This window comes from Aristolochia californica, unplaced genomic scaffold, assembly GCF_029961685.1.
Source record: "Aristolochia californica isolate CCGP_79_NKW_82.1479 unplaced genomic scaffold, dmAriCali1.0.hap1 SCAF_3, whole genome shotgun sequence".
NCBI lineage: Eukaryota > Viridiplantae > Streptophyta > Magnoliopsida > Piperales > Aristolochiaceae > Aristolochia > Aristolochia californica.
In genome coordinates this window covers 45,039,292-45,062,623 of record NW_027181992.1, presented here as the reverse complement: position 1 = coordinate 45,062,623, position 23,332 = coordinate 45,039,292, and the positions used below count along the sequence as shown (strand labels likewise).

At 35.8% G+C, this 23,332-nt stretch overlaps 2 protein-coding genes across 4 annotated transcripts; one reads left to right on the top strand and one right to left on the bottom strand.

Moving 5' to 3' along the window:
• Window positions 1-2,362: 2,362 nt before the first annotated feature.
• Window positions 2,363-7,978, bottom strand: LOC137960331 (pre-mRNA-splicing factor 38-like). The gene is made up of 6 exons (XM_068807922.1): window positions 7,430-7,978; window positions 5,830-5,951; window positions 5,191-5,281; window positions 4,499-4,628; window positions 4,326-4,399; window positions 2,363-3,380 (listed from the first exon to the last, which is right to left on the bottom strand). Exons 1-6 carry the CDS (start codon window positions 7,717-7,719, stop codon window positions 2,936-2,938), a joined length of 1,152 nt encoding a protein of 383 aa, XP_068664023.1. The 5' UTR covers window positions 7,720-7,978; the 3' UTR covers window positions 2,363-2,935.
• Window positions 7,979-12,146: 4,168 nt separating this feature from the next.
• Window positions 12,147-17,169, top strand: LOC137960008 (uncharacterized). 3 transcript variants are annotated; one of them, XM_068807450.1, is made up of 5 exons: window positions 12,147-12,229; window positions 15,078-15,206; window positions 15,568-15,643; window positions 15,800-15,926; window positions 16,711-17,169. In XM_068807450.1, exons 2-5 carry the CDS (start codon window positions 15,093-15,095, stop codon window positions 16,907-16,909), a joined length of 516 nt encoding a protein of 171 aa, XP_068663551.1. In that variant the 5' UTR covers window positions 12,147-12,229; window positions 15,078-15,092; the 3' UTR covers window positions 16,910-17,169. The 3 variants fall into 3 exon arrangements, with proteins under 3 accessions (XP_068663551.1, XP_068663553.1, XP_068663552.1); XM_068807452.1 differs by having other exon boundaries at window positions 12,154-12,229; window positions 15,084-15,206; XM_068807451.1 differs by lacking the exon at window positions 12,147-12,229 and adding an exon at window positions 12,799-13,023.
• The last annotated feature ends 6,163 nt before the right edge of the window (window positions 17,170-23,332 follow it).

The window sequence follows — 23,332 nt, the reverse complement described above, 5'->3', positions numbered from 1 at the left end:
GAGTGAAATTCGAGAAGATGCAGCCTCTACCGTCGCTCCATCAGCATTCTATGAATTGCAGTTAGTCAGAAAAAGAGATGATAAACGGAATTCTGTGAACTGCAGTAAAACAGGTGCGATAAACAGAAACAGAAACAGTGATTCGGGATGAGCGAAAACTCAGAGACCATAAACAAAAATCCGTGAATTGCGTTAAGTCGGAAACAGATACGATAAACAGAGACAGAAATAGCTGAGAACTCTCTGAACTTCGGGGAAAAAATGAGTGAAATACGGGTAAAAAGAAATAAAACATACGGGAAGAAAGAAATAGCAAAACTTAGATAACGACGAGAAGATTAAGAAATTGTAAACAGAGATAAAAAGATACCTATAAAGATAGACTTCAAATAGAAAACAGAGACAGACATCGGTAGTGATAGACTGAGATGATGAGAACAGAAAGCCAAACGTGTGAGGAGGGAAAGTCTATAGAAGGAACGGGCTTCGGATCCTCCCTTACTTTCTCCCATTTTTCCCTTCGACCTCTCTGCATTTCATTTTTCTGTTTCCGCCCATAGAGATCGTCCTCCCTCACTCTCTCCCATTTATCCCTCCGACCTCTCTGCATTCCATTTTTCTGTTTCCACCCATAGTGGTTGAGATTGCCTCGGAAGACGACCCTCTCTCTCCGATTCGCGTAAGTGTCGTGACTCTCTGTTGCTTTTCGCTCTCGCCCACAGAGCTTGAGTTCGATTAGGAAGATGAGCCAGCGTCCTTCGAGCTCAAGCTCGGCTAGGAATACCAGCAAGCGTGCCTCAAATGTGAACTTAGATTTTAAATGTTTCTTCATGAGCTTAAATTTAATTTTTAATTAGAATCTCAATTCACACCCTCTTGAGAACCTGAGCAAACAATTGGTATAAGAGCATGCCAAACTTTAAAATCAAAATCCTAATTGACTTCTTGAAAGATTTCAATTGCATCTTATGTTCCAATCATGATACCTATTATGTTAAGGTTTTGGCTAGTGAACCCCTTCGTGTGCGAGAGTATCCCAAAAATAATAACTTATTCTTAGAAAATTCAAATACATGAGCAAAACAGGCATAACACACTTGGGGAGAAATAGAAAATAATAGAATCAGGGGTGGTGCCTACGTCAATTGGACATTAAAAACGTTTTCTTATAAGGTGGTTTGGAGTGATTTCTGGACTGAAAACTCCCATGTAGACACATGAACTCCCACTTTCATTACCAGGAGTAGAATTAGTTGTAGGCTTCCTAAAACTTAACCCAACATGTGTCAGAATAATGATTATTTTTACCACAATTAACACATATTTTTCTGTTCTAGGTACAATAGTCTTCTCAACCTTCACAATCCGATTAAAAATGGTAGTGAGATTAGGTATTTTATCTAAAGTTAACATCTAGGTTTTAATAACATCAAATTCAACACCTAAACCATCCAATTTTTTTGCAACAACCAGTTTGATTTTGTTGTTTTCTCAACTCATTTTCATTCGGAGTAAATAGATGATATACATTGATCTTCTACCATATGCTAAGGAATGCACTATAATATTCTATAACAATTCAATTTCTTTTTTTCAATTGAAAAAAATTGTACAATTCATAAACTCGAGAGAGATTACTCTCTTATGCATATAAAGATTTTAGAGACAGCCACATAGCTTTTGCGGTCTCACAGTTCACCTAGAGTCACTACTCAGATAAACTTCTACTTCTTTCTACCCTTAAGCACTATAATATTCTGTAACAATTCGATTTCCTCTTTTCAACTGAAAAAATTTGTATACAATTCATAAACTCGAGAGAGATTACTCTCCTATGCATATAAAGATTTTAGAGACATCCACATAGCTTTTGCGGTTTCACAGTTCACCTGGAGTCAGTGGAAGATCATCTCATATAAACTACAACTTCTTTTTACCTTTAAATATATTTTGGCAGACTTAGCCCAATTAAGATAATTAAACCTTATCATTTTTCCCGAAGTAATCATGATAATATATTTTCCATCGAACCCAGAATTTACTCTAGTCGGGGTATAAACTTTTTGTGTTTCAATTATTGTATGTTACTCTTGTCTTCTTTTCTTTTATTCTAAATCTCAGTCCCTGTATTTTGTATACACCAACTCAGTTTTCAAGCTCCACTTGAAATGAAATTTCTCTTTCCATATGAGCAATGCCCATTTTAGCATTCAATCCGCAATATGATATGAGTTGAGATAATCGATGGCCAAGCTTTATAAACCAGAGGCATCGGCAAAAACTCTCAAAACATCTCGTTCAGCTTTTGAGTAGCATTAATGCAGTATCGGAAGATACAAAAATATTCAGCCATGCTATATTTGCGAAACAGGTCTTACAAGAATTCTTCAAAAGGGGTTGGTACAAATCATAAAGCAGCTAGTAGCGAGAGGAGACTATCAGTAAAACTAAAGCCATGAAACAGTTAATAGCTGAATCCTCTACAACCGTAACTATTCGGTGACGTCTTCTCAAAATCACCTTACAGACATATGAGAATTTTCAACTCTGGTTGAACTGCAACCACCTTGGCCAAACAAAATCCACTTCAAGTTCATATGTAGAACCGCAACTGCGGGAGCAAAGCTCATGAATGAATTCCAGCAGCAGCTGCCCCTTGAACTGCCAGCCCGCTGCATGAGATGCAGAGCTTGTTCCTGCTACTGGAGGTCTGAGACCTTCTCTTGATCATACATTAAAATGCAGGGGAGCTTAAGTTTACATACAAAGAATATAGAAAACCCTGTCACAAAACGGCCCCAATGTATTCTTGATCATAAGCAACTTTGCTCTTTTATATTTAGGAATAGCAACCATAGTGTAAATATTTATACACAATAACTGATGTCTCAGGGATATCCAAAAGGATTAAAAATGCATTAGAAAAACATCTCTTCTAAGGCCTCAAAGGTTTTAGCCCAAGAGCTGCACGGATCCTGTTCTGCTCAGCAATTTCTGGATCTGGGTGATCTGTGCCATCATCTTTTTTCTCCTTCTTTTCTTTCTTTTTCCTTGACTTTTCTCTACCATCCTCTGCCGCATCTGTGCGCCTTCGCGGGCTAGAACTATGACGATTCCTTTTCCGATGCTGCCCACCATCACGTTCCCGCTCTCTACGATCTCTACTGGGGCTCCTGCTTCTTGAACGGCTCCGTCGCCTTCCTCGGTCTCTGTCTCTCCTCTCCCGGTCCCTTCCTTCTCTGCCCCTTTCGCGCTCTCTTTCCCAACCGCCACCATAGTCCTTCTCATCTCTCAGTCGATAACGATCCCTCTCTCTATCTCTTTCTCTTTCACGGCCTCTTCCACGCTCTCGTTCATAATCTCTTTCATAGTCCCGGTCTCTGTCAATGGAAAACCAGATTGAAGCAGTCAGGAAAATGATTATACTGTACAGAATTGAAATTAGAGTTCATGAACCATATAATTCTATAGGTTACCAAAGTATCATTTAAGAACCAAGAATACAGACTCAGTTCCCCATTTCAGATGTTTGATATCTTATGTTGCAATTATCATGCCAATCAAAATACTTCAGTAATTGCATATGGATAAATTCAGATAAGTTGCTAAGCAAAGTCTTAATCATTTAAATTTATACTCATGCTATCAAAATACTATAATAAGTGCCGACAGAAGAGTACAGTAAGTTGTTGAGCAATCTCTCCTAGTCATTTATATTCAATCACTATGACAAAACTTCAGCATGGTATGACTCATCATACTTCTCACCGCACACACTCAGTACAGAGAAACCTGGCAAAGTCATCCAACTTTCCTCTAGGAAGCAAATTTTGTCTACCAAGGGCTTTAAATGCCCTGGTAGTGACAGCCTTTGGATGAAACCGGTAAGGCAACAGCTTCCAAAGTCCATTCATTCTATTCAGACCTGTAATGCTAGACAATCAACTAACCGCACAAAGAGTTCCTCTATGCTAAAATAAACATAGTATGAGAGCATCAAGTTATCCCCAATCCTTCAACCCACAAAAAACCGTAGACAGTTTATATGCTGATCCTCTCCGCAGGTTTGTTTTGTGTTCTTTTATATAATAGGTGAAACATTGAGATGATGAGATAAAACCTATTGGAATGCCTACAAAAAAACAGCAGATGAAGTTAACAAGCAAAAAAGGAAAAGTTCAGGAGTGGGCATTTATAAGACTGTCATACAGGAAAACCTGCAAGTACATTTTCAGTTTTGTATCCTCACAGGAAAGATCAATGAAGTCTAAAATGGCATTGAGATTCAAAAAAAAAGGGAAACAATATAAGTGCCAACAGCTTACCTATGATGCCTATGACTATCCCGTCTTTTATCACGATCTCTTTCTCTGACAGGACTTCGTCCTCGGTAATGATCCTATTCACAAAAGAGCCAAATAATGGAAGTTAGAACGGACAGTAGTCAGAAAGAGAACAAAGACCATCAAGAGTAAGGATCCAAACATAATACGCCAACCTTATCATGATTCTCTTCTTCTAAACCAGTTAAACCTGGGTCCTCATCATCTTTTTCTTCCTCCTCTTCAAAGTCATCCTCCAAAGCACTTCTTCTTAGCTCCAACTTTCCAGACGATTCAAGAATCCATCTATTCATATGCAAACCATCAGGTATACTTCAACAAGCCAACTTACATAGAACAGGAAGGGCTACTTCAAAAAATTAAACAAGACAGTAACCAAAATGACAATAAAAAAAAAAAAAAAAACTTCATAATGCATGATTCTCATGAGAACATTAAATCATCAAAATATGTCATCCAAGAAGCACATCAAAACTTTTCGTTCACATCTAATCACTGCCTACTTTTTTTCTCATGTGGGAGTTATGCACTCTTCACAATAGCCAACTCCCTTACTAAATGAATTTTTTTTTAGATGATCTAAAAGACATTTAAGAGCAAGCTCGACACAATAGCTAATGCTGTTAATAAAAGAATATTTTTACGATAAGCTGCAAACAGATGTACAGTACAGAGAGAGGTACCTCTTCGGGATGTGTGGTAGCGAAATATCACAGGAATAATCTTTTGTAAGAGTTTTTTTTTAGATTATCTAAAAAAATTTTAAGAGCAAGCTCAACACAATAACTACCACTGTTGATAAAAGAATATTTTTATGCAAACAGATGGAAAGTACAGAGAGAGGTACCTCTTGGGGATGCGTGGTAGTGAAATATCACAGGAATAATCTGTTGTAAGAAGTTCATCAATTACCTCATCCACATGTGTCAATGCAAACCCTGAGTGTCAACAGGTAACACAGAAAATGCATGCAATTAGTCAAAACATAACACAGAAAACCAAATATAGTTTAATATTTAATGAATGAAAAAGCCACCCCCAGATGTATGGATTAAACTTTCACTCAAACAACCAGTCAATATCTGATAGGATGTTCTCTCTTATGTTCCAATCTACCATATCGTCACATTTCATAGAAACCCTGCAGTGCTCTTGCTGAATCAGATATTGACATGCCTTGTAAGAGAAATTATTCCCTCATCCGTTTGCATGGAGGTGGCAATTCTATTTGCTGAAGGCAGCAGTTCAACTCGAACACAAACTTAAATACAGTAGATGGATAGTCCCATATAGTCAATAATTTGTGTTGTTCTATAGCCAACAATAAATGGTAACACTTTTGATGTGATAATAATATTAGAAATTGCAGCAGCAGCAATAATTTGCTACTCAAATTGACATAAACAAAAAATATATATTGAAAAATAGTAATTATTAAGTATAGAAAACGACCCAATTGAGAAGCAGAGGTTTAAAACAATCTTACGTCCATCAGTTAACTTGCGTCTCAATTTCCTATAGTCATTGTACAGTGGTTCAAGGTACTGATACACGTCAGTCACTTGGCCTGTAAGACGCATATAAAAAGCGCCAAGAATTCGAACATACCTGTCAAAGAAGACCTTCAGTACTGAAAACAAGGAATTAAGAATGCAATTTTCTAGCACTAAATATGCAGAACAATGAGAGGAATGAGCAAAAGAACACAGCAAAAATAAATTGAGCAAATTACAAATAAGTACAAGTTGAGGATCAATCAGTATACACATAAGATATGATTCACATACATCAAGGAACTTCTACTGCACGGCAGGACATCTTCTGCCAAATATAAAATGATGGGTCAGCATATCAAGTTACTCTGGAAAACATTATCTCACAGTTAACCTCTTTCGCAATTACAATATTTTGGAGCAGTTAAACTATTCTCTATAATAAGAACATAAAATACATATCATAAAAAAATAAGATGGAAGATATATAATTATAACCAGCATTGTTCAATGAAGGTTACAATCTCCACGACCACAATCAATTGTTTCAACAAAATTATCATACAGAAGAACTGTAGTTTTATTTGGAAAGGATAGAGAAGAACTGTAAAACAAGTACAAGAAGTAATGTACTGTACTTTAGAAATGTCTAAAGAAGCGGACAAACCAACTCTAAAAGAAGCTAATATATACAAAACGGTTCATATTTCAATTGAAAAGTTAGTTGAACAGGGGCCTGGGACTTATATCAACTCATAATATTCTTTTGAGACAGTGAAACAAAGGAGCTATCAGTCAGTAACAAGCTGAAACAGACATAAGACTTCAAGAGAGGTCATCTTTTTTTTCCCTGTGGGGGATTAGAGAAGACTTCTATGAGCTAATAAAGAAAGCCAGACAAAAAACAAGGTAGCATGAAAAAGCAAAGCACAAACTTTTTGCCTTTAGATTGAGATACACAACATAGAGGAGGTCCAATTACTTGAATCTGAAAAGGGACCCCCGCACATACATTTGATAGTATCATTACCATATTACTTAGTTCTAAGATTCTTCTGCCTCTACCTGCTCAGAGTTGGCTTATATGAATTTCAACTCTCATACAGCAATGCAAAAGAAATGAACTGACAGTTAATTCTGTCATTTTAATTGAGGTCCGCTCAAGCAAGAATGAAAAGTTGGTAACGGAGTTATGGTAGCTTCCTTTAGTCAGGACAGAGCCACCCTCGTTATCAGGATGTTTGCCTCTTCGCAAACAAAAAATTGAATCTTGCGTAACTGAGGATGAGATACACCACAGATGGCATGAACACGTACAAGAGAAGGGAGTATGTTCCTATTGGGCTTAACAAAACACGGCACTAAATGAGCCTTCTGGGAATCTCAATATCTCACAGGTTACACCCATGAATCACTGACAGCTCACTTCATCGCCTCAAAGTATGCTCCAATAATAGAAGTAAATGAAAAGCAAAACGATGTACTAAAAACTGATTTTGCTTGTGAGATAGGTAAATTTGTTGGTCCAGAAAACAACATCTAAAAATTTTCAAACCCAAATTAAACGCAAATTTCAAGAACAAAAGAACTCACTTGTAATCCTCGTTTTTTATGAACTCTACAACGATTTCCTTCTCCGGCTGGATCTGGAGCATTTTGACGACGAGGCACATAAAGGGCGTTGGCTTCCGGTTCCCACCGTCGGTTCCCCCGAGATGATCCAACTCCATGGCCTTGTCGACGAGCGTTTCTGCAGTAAGCCCAAAACACTGTTCCTTCCAATACGTGTTCTGGTATATCTTGGACCTCAATATCTTCTCCACGAGGTTCTGAGGGTTAGTCCCTCGAATGCTCTTGGCTCCAGGGTCCGTACGGTTCGCCATCGATACTGGGACCAGACAAAACCTCTTCCGAACACGAGCCCTAATAGAAGGCCTAACCCTGCTGAGAGTCAAAGGGAAAAAGGAAGAGGATGGTGAAAGACGGGATCAAAAGAGAGAGAGCAACTCCGAAGGGGAGCTCAGAACAGCCACCGCCCTCCGTTCTATATGTGAACTGTCAGGAGCTTTCGATCTAAGCCTTCTCTTCAGAGAGAGACATCCGAGTCCGACCGCCGATGTCTTCTTATCTTTGCTCGGGTAAGACATGTGAAGCGTAAGCAAGAGGATTTATTTTTTTCTAAACTCTATAAGGGAAAAACTTTTCATACGGAAACCAATGTAGATAAAAGAAATAAAACTTTGAAGGAAATAAAGATACTCAAGTCGGTAAAATCTTGAGTAGACAAATAGGAAACTTAATTAATATTAGTAATTAAAAAAGTGAAGCAAAAAAATAGGTTTAAATTTGGATTTTCGCACTTAATAAGCTACTTGCATGACCTTAGATTCTTCCAATATGGATATCTCTCTCTCTAGAAAGATCGGATTGAAAAATAATTTTTTGGGACAAAAAGGGTGTAAATGTTATTGTCTATCTATGAGAAAAAAATTTGTATTTATCGATGTTATCTTCTTTGACGTTGATTTTAAAAAGACATGCACTCACAACCCCCTTTAACTCCCACAATTGGGCTAAATCTATGTTGGTTCCACTTGTTCCAGGCTAACAAGATACTCCTACTAAAAAACCACTACAGGTATACTAGCGTCGACAACTACAATCTCATTCTAATCTAGACCCCCCTCCTCACATCTGACCATGATTCTTCATCGTCTCTTAATCCTGAGGTAAGTGATCTACACTTTCCTATTGTTCTTCAAAAAGGTGTTTGTAAAGGTGTCTACCATCCTTCATCTCATTTTGTCTTATTTGATTACTTGCCTGATAACTATCACAAGTTTGCTTTATTCATCTCCACTTCCACTATTCCTTCTTCAGTGTAGGAGATCTTGTTGCAACCTCATTGGACGAATGTCATGGTTGTTGAGATGAAAGCATTAACTGATAGAGGGACTTGGGAGTTATGTGACTTACCTCCAGGTGTTGTTGTAGTTGGGCGTTGATGGGTCTATACTATTAAATATAACTCAGATGGATTAGTTGAACAGTATAAGGTTCATCATGTTGCCAAATGGTATTAAAAATACCTTCTTATATTGTGACTTTGAGGAAGAAGTATATATAGAGCAACCTCCATGGTATATTGCTCAGGGAGAGATACATAAGGTATGTCGACTAAAGAAGACTCCTTATGGCTTAAAATAGAGTCTGCAAGTTTTGTTTGAAAATTTTATTAAATGGTTATATCCATGGGCTTTTGTAGAAGCCATTGTGATCACTCATTATTTATTCTGAAATGACCATTTCAAGTTATTATCTTATTGGTATATATAGATGATATCATCCTATCTGGGAGTGACAAATTATGTATTGAAATAGTTAAATCCCATTTGGCGAATCACTTCTAGATTAAGGATATAAGTCAGTTGAAATATTCTATAGATATTGAGACAACAAGAAGTAAAGAAGGAACAACCATACTAGTGATATGCTTCAAGAATATGGTCTTTTGGGGATTAAACCTGTGGATACACCTATGGAGGTAGGATTTGATCTTCATGATGATCAAAGTCCCGAACTGTAAGATACAACAATGCATCGAAGGCTAATTGGCAAACTCATCTATGCTACAATTACTAGACCATATATTTCATTTATTGTGAGTGTAGTGAGCCAATTCATGGAGCATATACGTAAGATTCTCCTAGAAGCTGCACAAAGAATCTTGAGATATCTAAAGGGAACACTAGGAAAAGGTATCCTTTTCAAACCTAATAATCACTTGAGGATTGAGGCTTTCTCTAATGCTGACTATGCAAGCTCCAAGTTTGATAGAAAATCAACCTTTGGATATTGTGTATTTTTGGGAGAAAATCTAGTCAGTTGGAAAAGTAAAATGCAAAATATTGTTGTCCAATTCAGTGCAAAAGCTGAATATAGAGCAATGATCCACATTGTCAATGAGCTAATGTAGATAAAAACCTTTTGTTTAGGAATTTGGCGTCGATTACAAGGATCCCTTGACTATGTGTTGTGATAACTAGGTGATAATCTTCATTTTAAAAAAATAGTTTTTCATGAAATAACAAAACATATAGAGGTAAATTGTCACTTCATTCGAGATGCAGTAATGAGGAAAGAGGTAACTACTCCATATATTAAGTCTGGTGATCAACTCATCGATATCCTAACTAAAGCACTGGGAAAACATGAATTTTTGAACTTCTGCGGCAAGTTGGAATTGCTTGACATATACTCTCCAGTTTGAGATAAAATATTGAAAAACAAGAATAATGGTATTTTGGTCATTTTACCTTATTGTTATTTATATTTCTTGATATAATCTTGTTTAACATGCCAAATTATGTCTATGGACCAAATTTCATGTAAAGGAATACATATAATATGGGATATAGTATATTTTTTACTTAAAGTAGGGTTAACATTATAAATTATACTCAACCCACTTAACCTTAAAATATAAATAGAAGCTGGTGACATGAAAGTCCTGAGTCTTAGTTTATTTCTCAATTTACACTTCTCTATTTTCTCCCCTTCGTATTTTCTATCTTTAACCTTTTTTTTTCTTTTTTTTACACATTGGAAGCTAATGTGAACTTGGGTAAAAAAACCATCCCAAAATGATCAACCTTCTTAGGAAACCTTTTTCCCAACTAATAAACTCAACATATTTCTGCTCACTAATCTATGTGGTACTATGGGTACAAAACCCATCCTAAAATGATTAGACTTCTTAGAAAACCTCTTTCCCAACTAATAAATTCAATATATTTCTTCTCACTGATCTATGTCTAAAAGAAAATACCTTCAAGAAAATGGACACTCAAAAACGCTAAAAGACAGTGAAGTGCAATGCTTTTTTTTCTTAGGCAGATATAATTTCAAAACTATCATTTCTTATGGGCGTCGGTATGGGTGGCATCGAGCCGAGCTGAGCCGAGCCCAAACTTGCCTATGTTCGAGTCGAGCCCGAACTTACCTATGTTTGAGCCGAACTTGATTTAAATATTTCGAACTCCAGCTTGAGCCTAAAATTGTTATCGAGCTCGAACCCAATAATTTCAACCGAGTTCAAACTAAGCTCGAGTTATAACATTCATTTAAAACTTTTCAAAAAATACATGTCTCAAGTTTGAGCTCCAACATACATTTAAATTTTTTCAAAAAATACATGTTAAATAAATTATATATAAAATTATGTATACATTTTAGATACAATTGGGCATGATCTCTACATAAAATTGGGCATGACCTCTACTTAAAATTGGGCATAAGGGTGGCATTGGATTGAGTTGAACCCGAACCTTTATATGTTCGAGCCGAGTTTGATTTAAATATTTCAAATTCAAGCTTGAGCCGACCCTAGCCTCGAGCATAAATTTGTAATCGAGTTCGAGCCTAATAATTTTAATCGAGTTCAAGCTCGAGCTCTAGCCGAGTTAGAGCTTAACCTACATTTAATACTCTACATAAAATATATGTCAAATAAATTATATATAAAATTTTCCATACATTTTATAAAAAGAATGATAAGAGAGGTTTGAGATTGAATCTAGATAGTGGATTACAACGCACTAATATTAATCTTTTTTACCCCAAATATTGTCTAACTTATTTTGTAATTCTTGAATATGGCCATAAATTTATTATGACATCCTTAGTGCCCCTGGTTGAAAATTTAAATTATAGGAAAAACTAGAAAATATTTTTCCTAGGATACATATTTCCAAAAAAATCTTTAAATAAAATCCTATTACTATTAGTGATTTACAAGAAAATTACAAGAAATATTTTAAAATTTTATTAGGAAAGTTAAATGGACCTCTTATTGACTCTTCTAGGGAAATAAATATAAAATAATAATTAATCTAATATATTACTAAAACACAAAATTGTTATGAAAATTGTTTCATACTAAAATATTACAGTATAACTGTCAAATACTTATTTAAAAATTTTTTATATAATTTTCGAAGAAAAATCTTATTTAAAAAATTATATGATTTCATGTTATATATCTGAGATGCTACGATCTCTTACGCCTAGTAATTTTAGATCATATATTATTTCACAGTGAAAAAATATTACATTACTGGTTAAAGATGTTTTAATATTCTATGTTTAAATTTTGTTGCCGTATAATTACAGTTAAATAAATAATAAAACTAATTAAGGTCTCAGAATCCAAAAAAGATCTGATTCGCGGAGGCTGAGATGATGAGAGAGGCAGCCTAAATTCGACTACTTAATAACCTAACACACAGGACGGGCCTAGGACTACGCCGGTCCGATTCTTCGTGTCTGAAAATCTGGGGACGATCGAGAGGGGAAGAGAAACAGCAGCGAAACGGGAATACCACGTTGGTGAGGGTAAGTTTCACCATGATGTTTTTCGCTATTTCCATTCTCCACCATTGTTTTCCCGTATCCCTCTCTGTTGGGACCTCATTTTTATTTTATTTTTCCTCGCTATTTTTCCTGGTGGGGGGGGGGGGGGGGGGGAAGTGAGGGAAATTATTTTTCCCTTCGTCCTCTGGTTTCCGCCGAGGACGAGGAACGACGCGGGGGGAGGGAAATTATTTTTCCCTTCGTCCTCTGGTTTCCGCCGAAGACGAGGAACGACGCGGGGGGAAAAGCTTCCCGCGGCGACGGCGACGGAAAAAGGCGAAGGCGGCGACGGAAAGGCAGCTGTCGACAGCAACAGAGGCAGCGGACGGGATGGGTTCGGCGGTGAGGGGAGGAAAAAATTTCCCCCCTTCGCTCTCGCTCCCGCTCCGCTCGGCGTCCCGCTCCCCGGTCCCGACTCCCCCGAATCCGTTCCGCTCGTTAAATCGACGAGCCGGCTCGCGAGCTGTCGAACCGAACCTGGAATCGGTCGAGCTTAAACGAGCCGATCCGAATCTGGAATTCGGCTCGAGATCCAAGATACCGAATCGAACCGAGCCGAACTCGAGCCGCTCGAGAGCTGGTTCGGTTCGAAGCCACCTCCAGGCGCCAGTTATTAATAACACGGTTATATTGGGCTTTTGAGAAGGGGTCGTCGTCTTCTTAAAACCCTAAACCTCTGCTATCCGAATAAGCGTATACCCTTCTCTCCATTTTTGAATCCACGTTTAAAGTAGAAGTTGTAAAAGCTTGGTAAAATTCGCATCGGAGAGCAACAGGTATAAATCTTGCTGTATGAATTAGGTTGTAGAGGCTGCTACTCGAAATCGAATGATAGTTTAGTTATTTTCGTGTTTTTGAAGATGCATTTATATGAATTATGGAAAAAAAAACATGTTTTCGTCCTCTGGAGTAATACACATATCAGCCCTGGCTGGTATGGGAGAGAGGGAAAAGAAAATTTTACTGAGCTCTTCTCTTTCTCCGTCACTGGGAGTTTCATCTGTAGGACTCTGTCTCTTCTCTTCGCTAGTGTAAAGCTATACGCTCTCTTTCTCATCTTCAGTACCTCTTTCTCTCTCCCTTGCTTGCTCCACTCCCTTCCCGGCTGAACTCTTTCTTGCTTTCTACAGAGGGGAGATGCGTATTCTCATCTTGTTCGCATCGGGACATGTCGCTTGCTTTCTTTCTCTCTGTTATCTGAGTCACCTTGCAGCTTGTACAGTTGTACTCCACCGAATGGAAATCATGCACTTGTAAAGTAGGTAGATGGTTGACGCAGTCTAAAAATGCAGAATAAAATTATCTTACAGCTGGTATTCTTGGAAAATTTTGCACGCCACGATGGTACTGCAGTTTCTGTACTTGATACTCTCCTTTTATTTGAAGCTCAAGTGTTTAAGTGGCCAATGGCCCCGTCTATGTTTAATTCCTACAAATGCACAGTACCTTTGGAGATCTTATGTTATTAATAATTACGGATTTGTGAGTCCTAGACAATATTGAAGGGTATTGAATTATGCACATGAATCAGGCCCAATGGGAGTGCCCTTTTGGTGGCGAAGATTCTCAAATTGCTCAATTTGCTAAGAAATAAATAAGGCTAATTTCGGTCCTGTTTTCTCTTTTAATTCCTTTCTCTACCTAACAATGGAAAGAAATTTATATTCCAACTCCCCCCCTCCCCCTTTTTTGTTACTTTATTTTCTTTATTTTCTCTCTTTCTTTTCCCTAAAGGTATTCCATAGGGTGAATAAAAATATTCGTTTAGTAGATGATTGTTTGCCTACTTGAATAGTTGGTGTGTAAGAATATCTCTTTGTTTTGGTGTTGCTTCTTCTAATTTTTTTTTATCATTATGTAGTCTTCATAGTTGGAGGTAGCCTATTACCTATCTCTTTTTTATTTTACTTTTTTTATAGTTTATCTTCTGATTATTTGTAATTAGCAAAGTAAGAACTCTTTTTTCTTGATAATTAATGCATAAGTGTGACACCGCTAGATTAAGTGAGCAATCACTTCTTAAAACTCAGCATGTGGCCTAGCTTACTCCAAACAAAAAGTAGGCTAGTCAGCCTCAAATAAATCCAAAAGGAAGAGAAGCACAACTTTGAGTATAATGGGGAATCCTTTGTTTACAAAACTTATTTATTGGAAAAATAGGGATGAACCCACCTTATCCTTTATTTAGACACTAGCCTATGATAATTTGCCACCTAAGCAAGGCAAATCCCTATTTATTCAAATTAAAAAAATGACATAAACACATGCCTAAATCCACCCAAAAAAGCCTAGCCTTAATCAGATTATTTGCTTCTTAAATTGTCAAGAATGTTGATTTTACTTTTTCTTAAAATTTCCATTATATATTTGATAATGGTGCAACGAATCAATGAGCTAGGTTTAGTTTTTTTTTTTACCTATTTACTATTTTTCAGATTTTATATGTTTTATTGATGTTTTGGATCAAATTCAAGAAACTGTTGTCTTGGCTAAGGTGTATCCTTTCAGTGGAGTCATCTTTTTTGTTACCCTAACAAGGTACCCAAGACCAAACTGTGCAACTATCATAGCTAGTCGTCCATTTGAGCCTTCCAATATGGCATGGTAACCATACAAAACCAGATGTTTATTGAGTTCGAAAGGAATGGACTTCCATTTTTTATTGTTATGTTAAGCCACTTTCTGTTATCTGGTTGAAGTTTATGCACTTCTTCACAGGTGAAGAAGTGGACAGGCAGCTAGGGCCTTTTGTCTGACTCTCTCTATATTTATTTGCCCAATCATAGTGTCTACCGAAGTTTTAATTTTCAGATATTTTGTGCTGTTTTAGCTGTAGATATTGGCCATGAAAGGTGGTCGAAAGAATCTGAAGAGAGCAATCAAGGATGATGGCCTCATTCTTCAAGAGGGCCAAAGCTTCATGCAAGTCATATCTCTTCGAGGATCCAATCTCATTGAGGTTTTTTTGGTTCTATCTCCTCATCATGCTCTTGTAATTGTTGTAATATTGCATATTTGGAAGAGAGGATTTCTGTGACAGTTGCTTTATCATGTGTTTCAATTTTAAGACGATCAATCATTTTCTCAAGTTACTGTCTCAGAAGAAATCTCACATGTTGTGCAAGACATCATGATGATTATGGTTAAGTTGCCCTTAGGAATGGAACTAGACTTCTTAATCTCAACAGCTACATATTTCGTGCTTTTAAACATTTAAATATGCCTCTAAAAATCATTTAAATATTATTTGTACTTTTTTATAGCGGCCTCATGAGCATTGTGGATGTACACATTGTCTTATCTGTCATAGTTGGTAACAGGTAATGGATGCAAAAGGTGTTAAGTCTTTGGCGCTATTTCCAGCTAAATTTCAAAAGAGCCTCTGGATAAAGAGTGGTAAGCAGTCAAGGTGTGAAAATGATATTCTTTCTGTTCATTGTGGCTTACTTTAGCCTGGCTTTCACTCTCTGGATAAGGATTCCTCATACCTGTGTATCTCACTTTCTAGAGCCTTGAATATAATTTGATCATTTGACATATGACTTTATACAGGAAGTTTTGTCATAGTAGATGAAAATGGCCGTGAGAAGGCTCTCGAATCTGGTAGCAAGGTGGCATGTATGGTTTCTCAAGTTCTCTTCTATGGACAAGTTCGCGAGTTGCGGAAATCCACAGAATGGTGAGTGTTCTCTTGCAAATCTCATCTCTTATGGTACTAACTTTGAGAAGAGAAGAAAATTTTATACCTTATTTTGCTTGCCATTCTAGTTTGAAGTGTGTAAATTGAGCTGGACGTAGAGTTAACTGTTGATGGATTTAAATAACTTGGTGGTAGGTAGTTATTGAGTGGCGCCCACTGTTAACTTCTGTATGACTTGAGAATCTCAAAATTCAACTTATTAAGATATACAATCTTTATAGAAAAGATACAAATAATCAAAGATAAGCTCTAGTCTCTGAAATACTTCTTAGAAACTCAAAATCGATGTGATATATACGTGCCTTAGCCTGTCTGGTTAAATGGAAGAATTTAGTTTTGTAACCACTGCCATAAGTTTTTTATGAAGCTCATAACCTTGGTAGCTCCAATGAAGCATGGCACTGCAAACATGAGAAATATGACAAAGCAAATGAGAAATATTACCCTATGGGTTTTATTACTGATTAGGGACGTAGATGTGGATCCTGCTTCACATATTCAAGCATCAAGTCAGATGGTTTTCATGGCTTCATTGGGAAATGTTTTGGATCTTGACTATTCAGTAGACACCTTTGATGGGCCTCTCTTTTATTATATAGAACTTCAGCTAGTTTACTAAGATTGTTATTACGTGAGCTACAAATTATTATGTAACTAATTCTATTTGTTCATCTCTTCATGCTCGTTTTATTAGTTGAATTTCCTGTTAGCCCATTTCTCTTTTTGACATTCTTCCTGTTCTTGTTCTTCATTCTCTAACCAGGCCTGAAACATTCAAAACAAGTGTTCCAGATGATTTGAACGGTGACAGGAAAAGTTCTGCCATGCAATTGGTGGAATCACATTCGAGTGAAGAAGAAGACGGACTCCCTCCGCTTGAAATCAACACTAACAGAGTCAGACCCTTCGAGTTACAATCAGTTTCAGATTCCGGTTCTGAGTCTGATACAAATTCAAGTTGATAATCATTTACCTGTGCCTGAATCAGGATCAAATCCTCTTTTACGTTGCATATGAGATTGCAAACTTCTATGGGCACATTTTGTTCGAGACAACTTGTTTCATACCCAGAGTTCTTGAAAAAGATAACTGCTACTTCATCCACCAATTTTTTATTAATCAACCATTGTTGTATGTTACTGTCTTTCTTTTATTCAAAATCTCAGTTCCCGTATTTTGAATAAACCAACTCGGTTCTCAAGCTCCACTTGAAATGAAATTTCTCTTTTCATATGAACAATATTCATTATAGAAATCAATTATAGCAGGCAGGCGGTGATTTCCGAGACGCGCTAGTCTCAACAAATAGCACATAAAGGAAACGTACGGCTTTGATTCCGTTTTTGTGGAATGAACCTTAGGGTGGTATGGTCAAAGTTAAGAGCATAACTGGAAAGATCACACTGAAACCTGAATTGGGTAATGGGTGTTGCTGTTAATGGCTTTCCTCATCCTGACGAAACAATGCTTGGAAATAGTTATCGTAAAAGAAAGAGTGGATTTTTTGGCTTTTGGACAAAACCAAGAGTTACAGGAACTTCTTCCTCTTCTTCTTTATCTTTGTCATCTCCTTATAAGTCTGCTACACCATGTCTTTCTTCACCCTCATCTTCTTCCTTTAAATAACAGATTCAGAGAGAATGAAAATCCTGCTAATCATTTATACCTTCATTCTCCCTAATTTTGGGTATATTTTCTCTCTTCTATTTTTAATGGTTGCCTTAGTTTCGGGTTCCTCCCAAAATGACTAGCTAACCTCACGAGATTCCTTCCCAAGCCCAAACAAATGTAAGGCTTTTCACTCACAACAAATCCCACTCAGAGACTACTAGCCTAAAACAAAAAGCATAGTCAGAATGATGTAACTTTTCCCGGCCAAAACTTGTCCTTTATTTCCCAAAAAAAAAACTCGGGACTTACTTTGTTATCAATTCAAATAGTTGAAGATTGTCAATTCTTCACAAAATTTGACTAGTTTAAGTTATGAAACTTCTTCAAAGTAATTAAGCAGAGGACAACCCAAAATGAATAAACAAATCATTCATCAGACTTCTTGTGTGTTTACTCAAAATAGAGTTACTGAGTGTAAGAATAGTCATTTACTTGAGGTAGCTCGCACTATGTTGATTCACATGGATGTACCTAAAATTTATTGGGGTGATGTTGTTTTTACTACATGCTTTTTGATAAATAGAATGTCGTTTACTGCTCTTGATGGCAAGAATCCTATTCAAATTATTTTACCTATTGCACCTTTGTTTCCAGAGTCACCTCGGGTCTTTAGGTGTGGATGTTTTGCATATGTATTTTATCAATCAAAGGATAAGTTGTCTCCACGGTTTATCAAGTGTGTATTTTTTGGGTATTTTCGAACACAAAAAGGGTGCAAATGTTATTGTCCATCTATGAAAAAAATATTTATATCTATCAATGTTACATTCTTTGAGGTTGATTTCAAAAGGATCTGCACTCACAACCCCCTTTAACTCGCATAATCGGGCTAAATCTAAGTTGGTTCCACTTGAACCCTTTGTAAGTAGTCCGGTTATTCCTCTTCTAGTTGATAAATGTGCTCCAACCTCACGAGATACTCCTACTAAAAAACCACTACAGGTATAGCAACGCTGACAACAACCATCTCATTCTAATCCAGACCCCCTCTCACATCCGACCATGATTCTTCATCGTCTCTTGATCCTAAGGTAAGTGATTTGTACCTTCCTATTGCTTTTCGGAAATGTGTTTGTAACGGAACCTACCATCCTTTATCTCATTTTGTTTTATTTGATTCCTTGTCTGATTACTATCATAAGTTTGCTTTGTGCATCTCCACTTGTACTATTCCTTCTACAATGTAGGAGACCTTGTTGCAACCTCATTGAAAAAATGTCATGGATGTTGAGATGGAATTAACTGATATAGGGACTTGGGAGTTATGTGGCTTACCTCTAGATGGATTAGTTGGGCGTCAATGGGGTCTATACTATTAAATATAACTCAGATTGATCGTTTGAACAGTATGAGGCTCGTCTTGTTGCCAAATGGTATACATAAATATTTGAGGTGGATGTTTTTGAAGCTTTTCTTCGGCTGCTCTCTTGTCCTCTGTTCGTATGCTTATTTCTATTGCAATCCATCAAAGTTGGTATCTGTTTCAACTAGTACCTTCTTATATTGTGACTTTGAAGAAAAAGTCTATTTTGAGCAACCTCCATGGTATGTTTCTTAGGGAGAGATACATAAGGTAGACTCAAGAAGACTCTTTATGGCTTAAAGTCTGCGAGTTTGGTTTGCAAATTTTATCAAATGGTTATATCCATGGGATTTCTTAAAAACCATTGTGATCACTCATTATTTATTCTGAAATGATCATCTTAAATTATTATCTTATTGGTATATGTAGATGATATCATCCTATCTGGGAGTGACAAATTATGTATTGTAACAATTAAATCCCATTTAGCAAATCACTTCCAGATTAAGGATATAAGTCAGCTGAAATATTTTATAGGTATTGAGGTAGCGAGAAGTAGGGAATAAACAACTATATTACTGATATGCTTCAAGAATATGATCTTTTGGGGGCTAAACTTGCAGATACACCTATGGAGGTAGGACTTGATCTTCATGATGATCAAAGTCCCGAACTGAAAGATAAAACAATGTATCGAAGGCTAGTAGGCAAACTTATCTATGCTACAATTACTAGACTAGATATTTCATTTATTATAAGTGTAGTGAGCCAATTCATGAAGCATCTACATAAGATTCATCTAGAGTTGCACAAAGAATCTTGAAATATCTAAAGGGAGCACTAGGAAAAGGTCTCGTTTCAAACCTAATAATCACTTAAGGATTGAAGCTTTCTCTGATATTGACTATGCAAGCTCTAAGTTTGATAGAAAATCAACCGTTAGATACTGTGTATTTTTGGGAGAAAATCTGATTATTTGAAAAAGTAAAATGCATAATATTGTTGTTCAATCCAATGCAGAAGCTGAATATAGAGCAATGATCCACACTATTAGTGAGCTAATGTGGATAAAGCCTTTTGTTTAAGAATTTGGCATCAATCATAAGGATCTCATGACTATGTATTGTCATAACCAGACAACAATCTTCATCGTAAAAAATTCATTTTTTCATGAGTGAAAAAAAACATATGAGGTAAATTGTCACTTCATTCGAGATGCAGTAAGGGGGGTTAGTCCAAAATGAAGTGAGATGAATTGCTCCCCCATTACTTAGTTTATTAGATTAAGGGGTTAGTGTGAAATGAATTCCACTTCAAGCGAATTATGTCAATTCATTCGCTCAGGCAAAAAACGGGGAATTTAGATTCAAACCTGTTTTTCGAATCAATCACTTGAAGCGTGGGATGAGCGTAACTCCCCCCCCTGTCGGCCTTCCTTTCAACCTCCGTCGCAGAGCACAGGAGGCCGAGCTTCTCGGGCTCCCGGCGTCTCTTCTCTCTTGGCCTCCTTCTTCTCTCTCTCGATGTACCATCGGAGTGACGCCTCTGACTCCATTGCCCGTTGGCTCGCCGCCTCTGTCATCGTTGCCTGCTGGCCCGCCGTAGTCTCCCGCCACTGAGGAAGATGATGCGCGCCGTGAGGAAGACGATGATTTAATTTTTCCTAATAGGAAAAATTAAACCATAGTAATAAAAATAATAATTTATATTTTTTATTTATAAAATAATTATTTTTATTTATTTAATATATTCATTTTATAATTACTATATTAAATTAGTGATTTAATAGTCATAATTAAAATATTGTTAAAATAAATATTTGATAAATTGTTTTAGTTTAATTATCCCGTTGCTATATTAATTAAACAAATGGTTTTAAATTTTGTGACAATATATTATTAATTAATAATACATAAAAATATATATTATGTTATTGATAAATATATATATATATATTTATTATATTAATTTTTTAATTATTGTATTAAATTAGTGGTTTTTAATGTTAAAACATATCTTATGTTATTAAAAAATAATTTATTTATTTATTATATTTGCTTATGTTATTTTTTATTTATATTTATTTATTTATAATAATTTATTCTAGTCACACGTAATTATTGTATTAATTTATAATAAACTATAATCATTAAGTAATATAATGTATTTTTTCATTAATTAGGATATTAATATATTCTAATACTACATGTTAAATCACTTATAACTATAGTTACCATGTTTATTTTGGTTAATTAACTGTTTAGGTATATGTTCTATTTAAGTATATTATAAAATGTTACTCATTCTCTTGTTTATATCATACTTTTCATTTAGGGGCACTAACACTGAAATTTGTTTTCTAGTACACTTGAACTTGTCTACACTAATACCCAAGGATGAATTGAAGTTGAATGAATTCATTTAAGATGAATTGAATTATTCACTTCATTTCAAGTTCATTGTGGACTAACCTCCCCTAATGAGGAAAGAGGTAACTATTCCATATATTAAGTCTGGTGATCAACTCAGTGATATCCTAACTATAGCACTGGGAAAACATGAGTTCCTGAACTTCTGCAAGTTGGAATTGTTTGACATATACTCTCCAGTTTGAGGGGAAGTGTTGAAAAACAAGAATAATGGTATTTCTGTCATTTTACCTTATCATTATTTATATTTCTTGATATAATCTTGTTTAACATGTCAAATTATGTCTATGGACCAAATTTCATGTAAAAGAATACAGAATATGGGATATAGAGAATTATATATTTTTACTTAAAGTATGGTTAATATTATAAATTGTACTCAACCCAATTAACCTTCAACTGTAAATAAAAGTTGGCGCGTGTGAAATTCCCCGGTCTTATATTCTTACTCAATTGACTCCTCTATTTTCTCTATCAACCTTCTTTCTTATTATTTTTTACATATTAGAGGATAATGCGAAATTGGGTCCAAAAACCATCCCAAAATAATGATTAACTTTCTTAGGAAACCTCTTTACCTACTAATAAACTCAACATATTTCTTCTCACTAATCCATGTGGGATTATGGGTACAAAACCAATCCCAAAATGACTAGCTTCTTAAGAAGCCTCTTTCCCAACTAATAAACTCAATATATTTCTTTTTACTAATCTATGTGAGACTATTACTTAACAGCTAACCCCATCTTTAGAAAACTTATAAAAAATTACTTTTATTTATGTCCAGAAGAAAATACCTTCAATAAAATGGACACAAAAAAAAAAAAGCTAAAGACAGTGAAGTGCGTTGCTTTTTTTCTACGCACAACGAAGAAGGCAAAGGAAAGAGAAGTGAGAAGGATTTGTGAGACGGGGTCTTTGACTTAGGGGTGGCATCGAGCCGAGCTGAGCCCGAACCTGCCTATGTTCGATCCGAGCATGATTAAAATATTTTGAACTCGAGCTCGAGCCGACCTTTGTGCCTAAAATTGTTATCGAGCTCGAGCCCAATAATTTTAACTGAGTTCCAGCTCCAACATACATTTAAAAAATTTCAAAAAATATATGTCAAATAAATTGTATATAAAATTGGGCATACATTTTACACAAAATTAGGCATGACCTCTACATAAAATTGGGCATGACCTCTACTTAAAATTGAGCATAAGGGTGGCCTCGAATCCAGCTGAGTCTGAACCTTCTTATGTTCGAGCCGAGCTTGATTTAAAGATTTCGAACTCGAACTCGAGCCGACCTGGCCTAGAGCCTAAAATTGTAATCGAGCTCGAGCCTAATAATTTTAACCAAGTTCGAGTTTGAGGTAAACCTACATTTAATACTCTACATAAAATATCTATAAAATTATGCATACATTTAAAAAAAAAAGAATGATAGGGGTGGTTCGGGATTGAATCTCGACAATGGATTAGAACCCACCAATATTAATCTTTTTTACCCCAAATATTGTCTAGCTTATTTTGTAAATTTTCAATCTGGCCATAAATTTACTATGGCCTCCTTAGTGCCCCTAATTGAAAATTTATATTATAGGAAAAACTATAAATGTTTTTCCTAGGATACACATTTCCAAAAAAACCTTTAAATAAAATCCTATTACTATTAGAGATTTACTAGAAAATTACAAGAAATATATATATTTTTTTTAGGAAAGTTAAATGGACCTCTTATTGCTTCTTCTAGAGAAATAAATAAAAATTAATAATCAATCTAATATATTACTATACTTATCGATAAATTTTTAATTAAATAAAATGTCAAACACAAAATTGCTATGAAAATTGCCTTATGCTAAAAGTATTATAGCATCAATTGTCAAATACTTAATCAAAATTTTTCTATACGGTTTTCTAGACCATCTTGGCAAAAAAATCTTACTTAGAAAATTATATAATTTTTTAATAAGAATTTTTAATTAAAAAAAT

Coding starts and splice junctions, on each gene's coding strand:
- LOC137960331 (XM_068807922.1), bottom strand. CDS start 7,719: ATGGCGAACCGTACGGACCCTGGAGCCAAGAGCATTCGAGGGACTAAC. Junction 4,629..5,190: donor CTACCACGCATCCCCAAGAG/GTACCTCTCTCT, acceptor GCATATGAATAG/ATGGATTCTTGAATCGTCTG. Junction 3,381..4,325: donor GATAGTCATAGGCATCATAG/GTAAGCTGTTGG, acceptor TTCCATTGACAG/AGACCGGGACTATGAAAGAG.
- LOC137960008 (XM_068807450.1), top strand. CDS start 15,093: ATGAAAGGTGGTCGAAAGAATCTGAAGAGAGCAATCAAGGATGATGGC. Junction 15,644..15,799: donor GAGCCTCTGGATAAAGAGTG/GTAAGCAGTCAA, acceptor GACTTTATACAG/GAAGTTTTGTCATAGTAGAT. Junction 15,927..16,710: donor TTGCGGAAATCCACAGAATG/GTGAGTGTTCTC, acceptor TTCTCTAACCAG/GCCTGAAACATTCAAAACAA.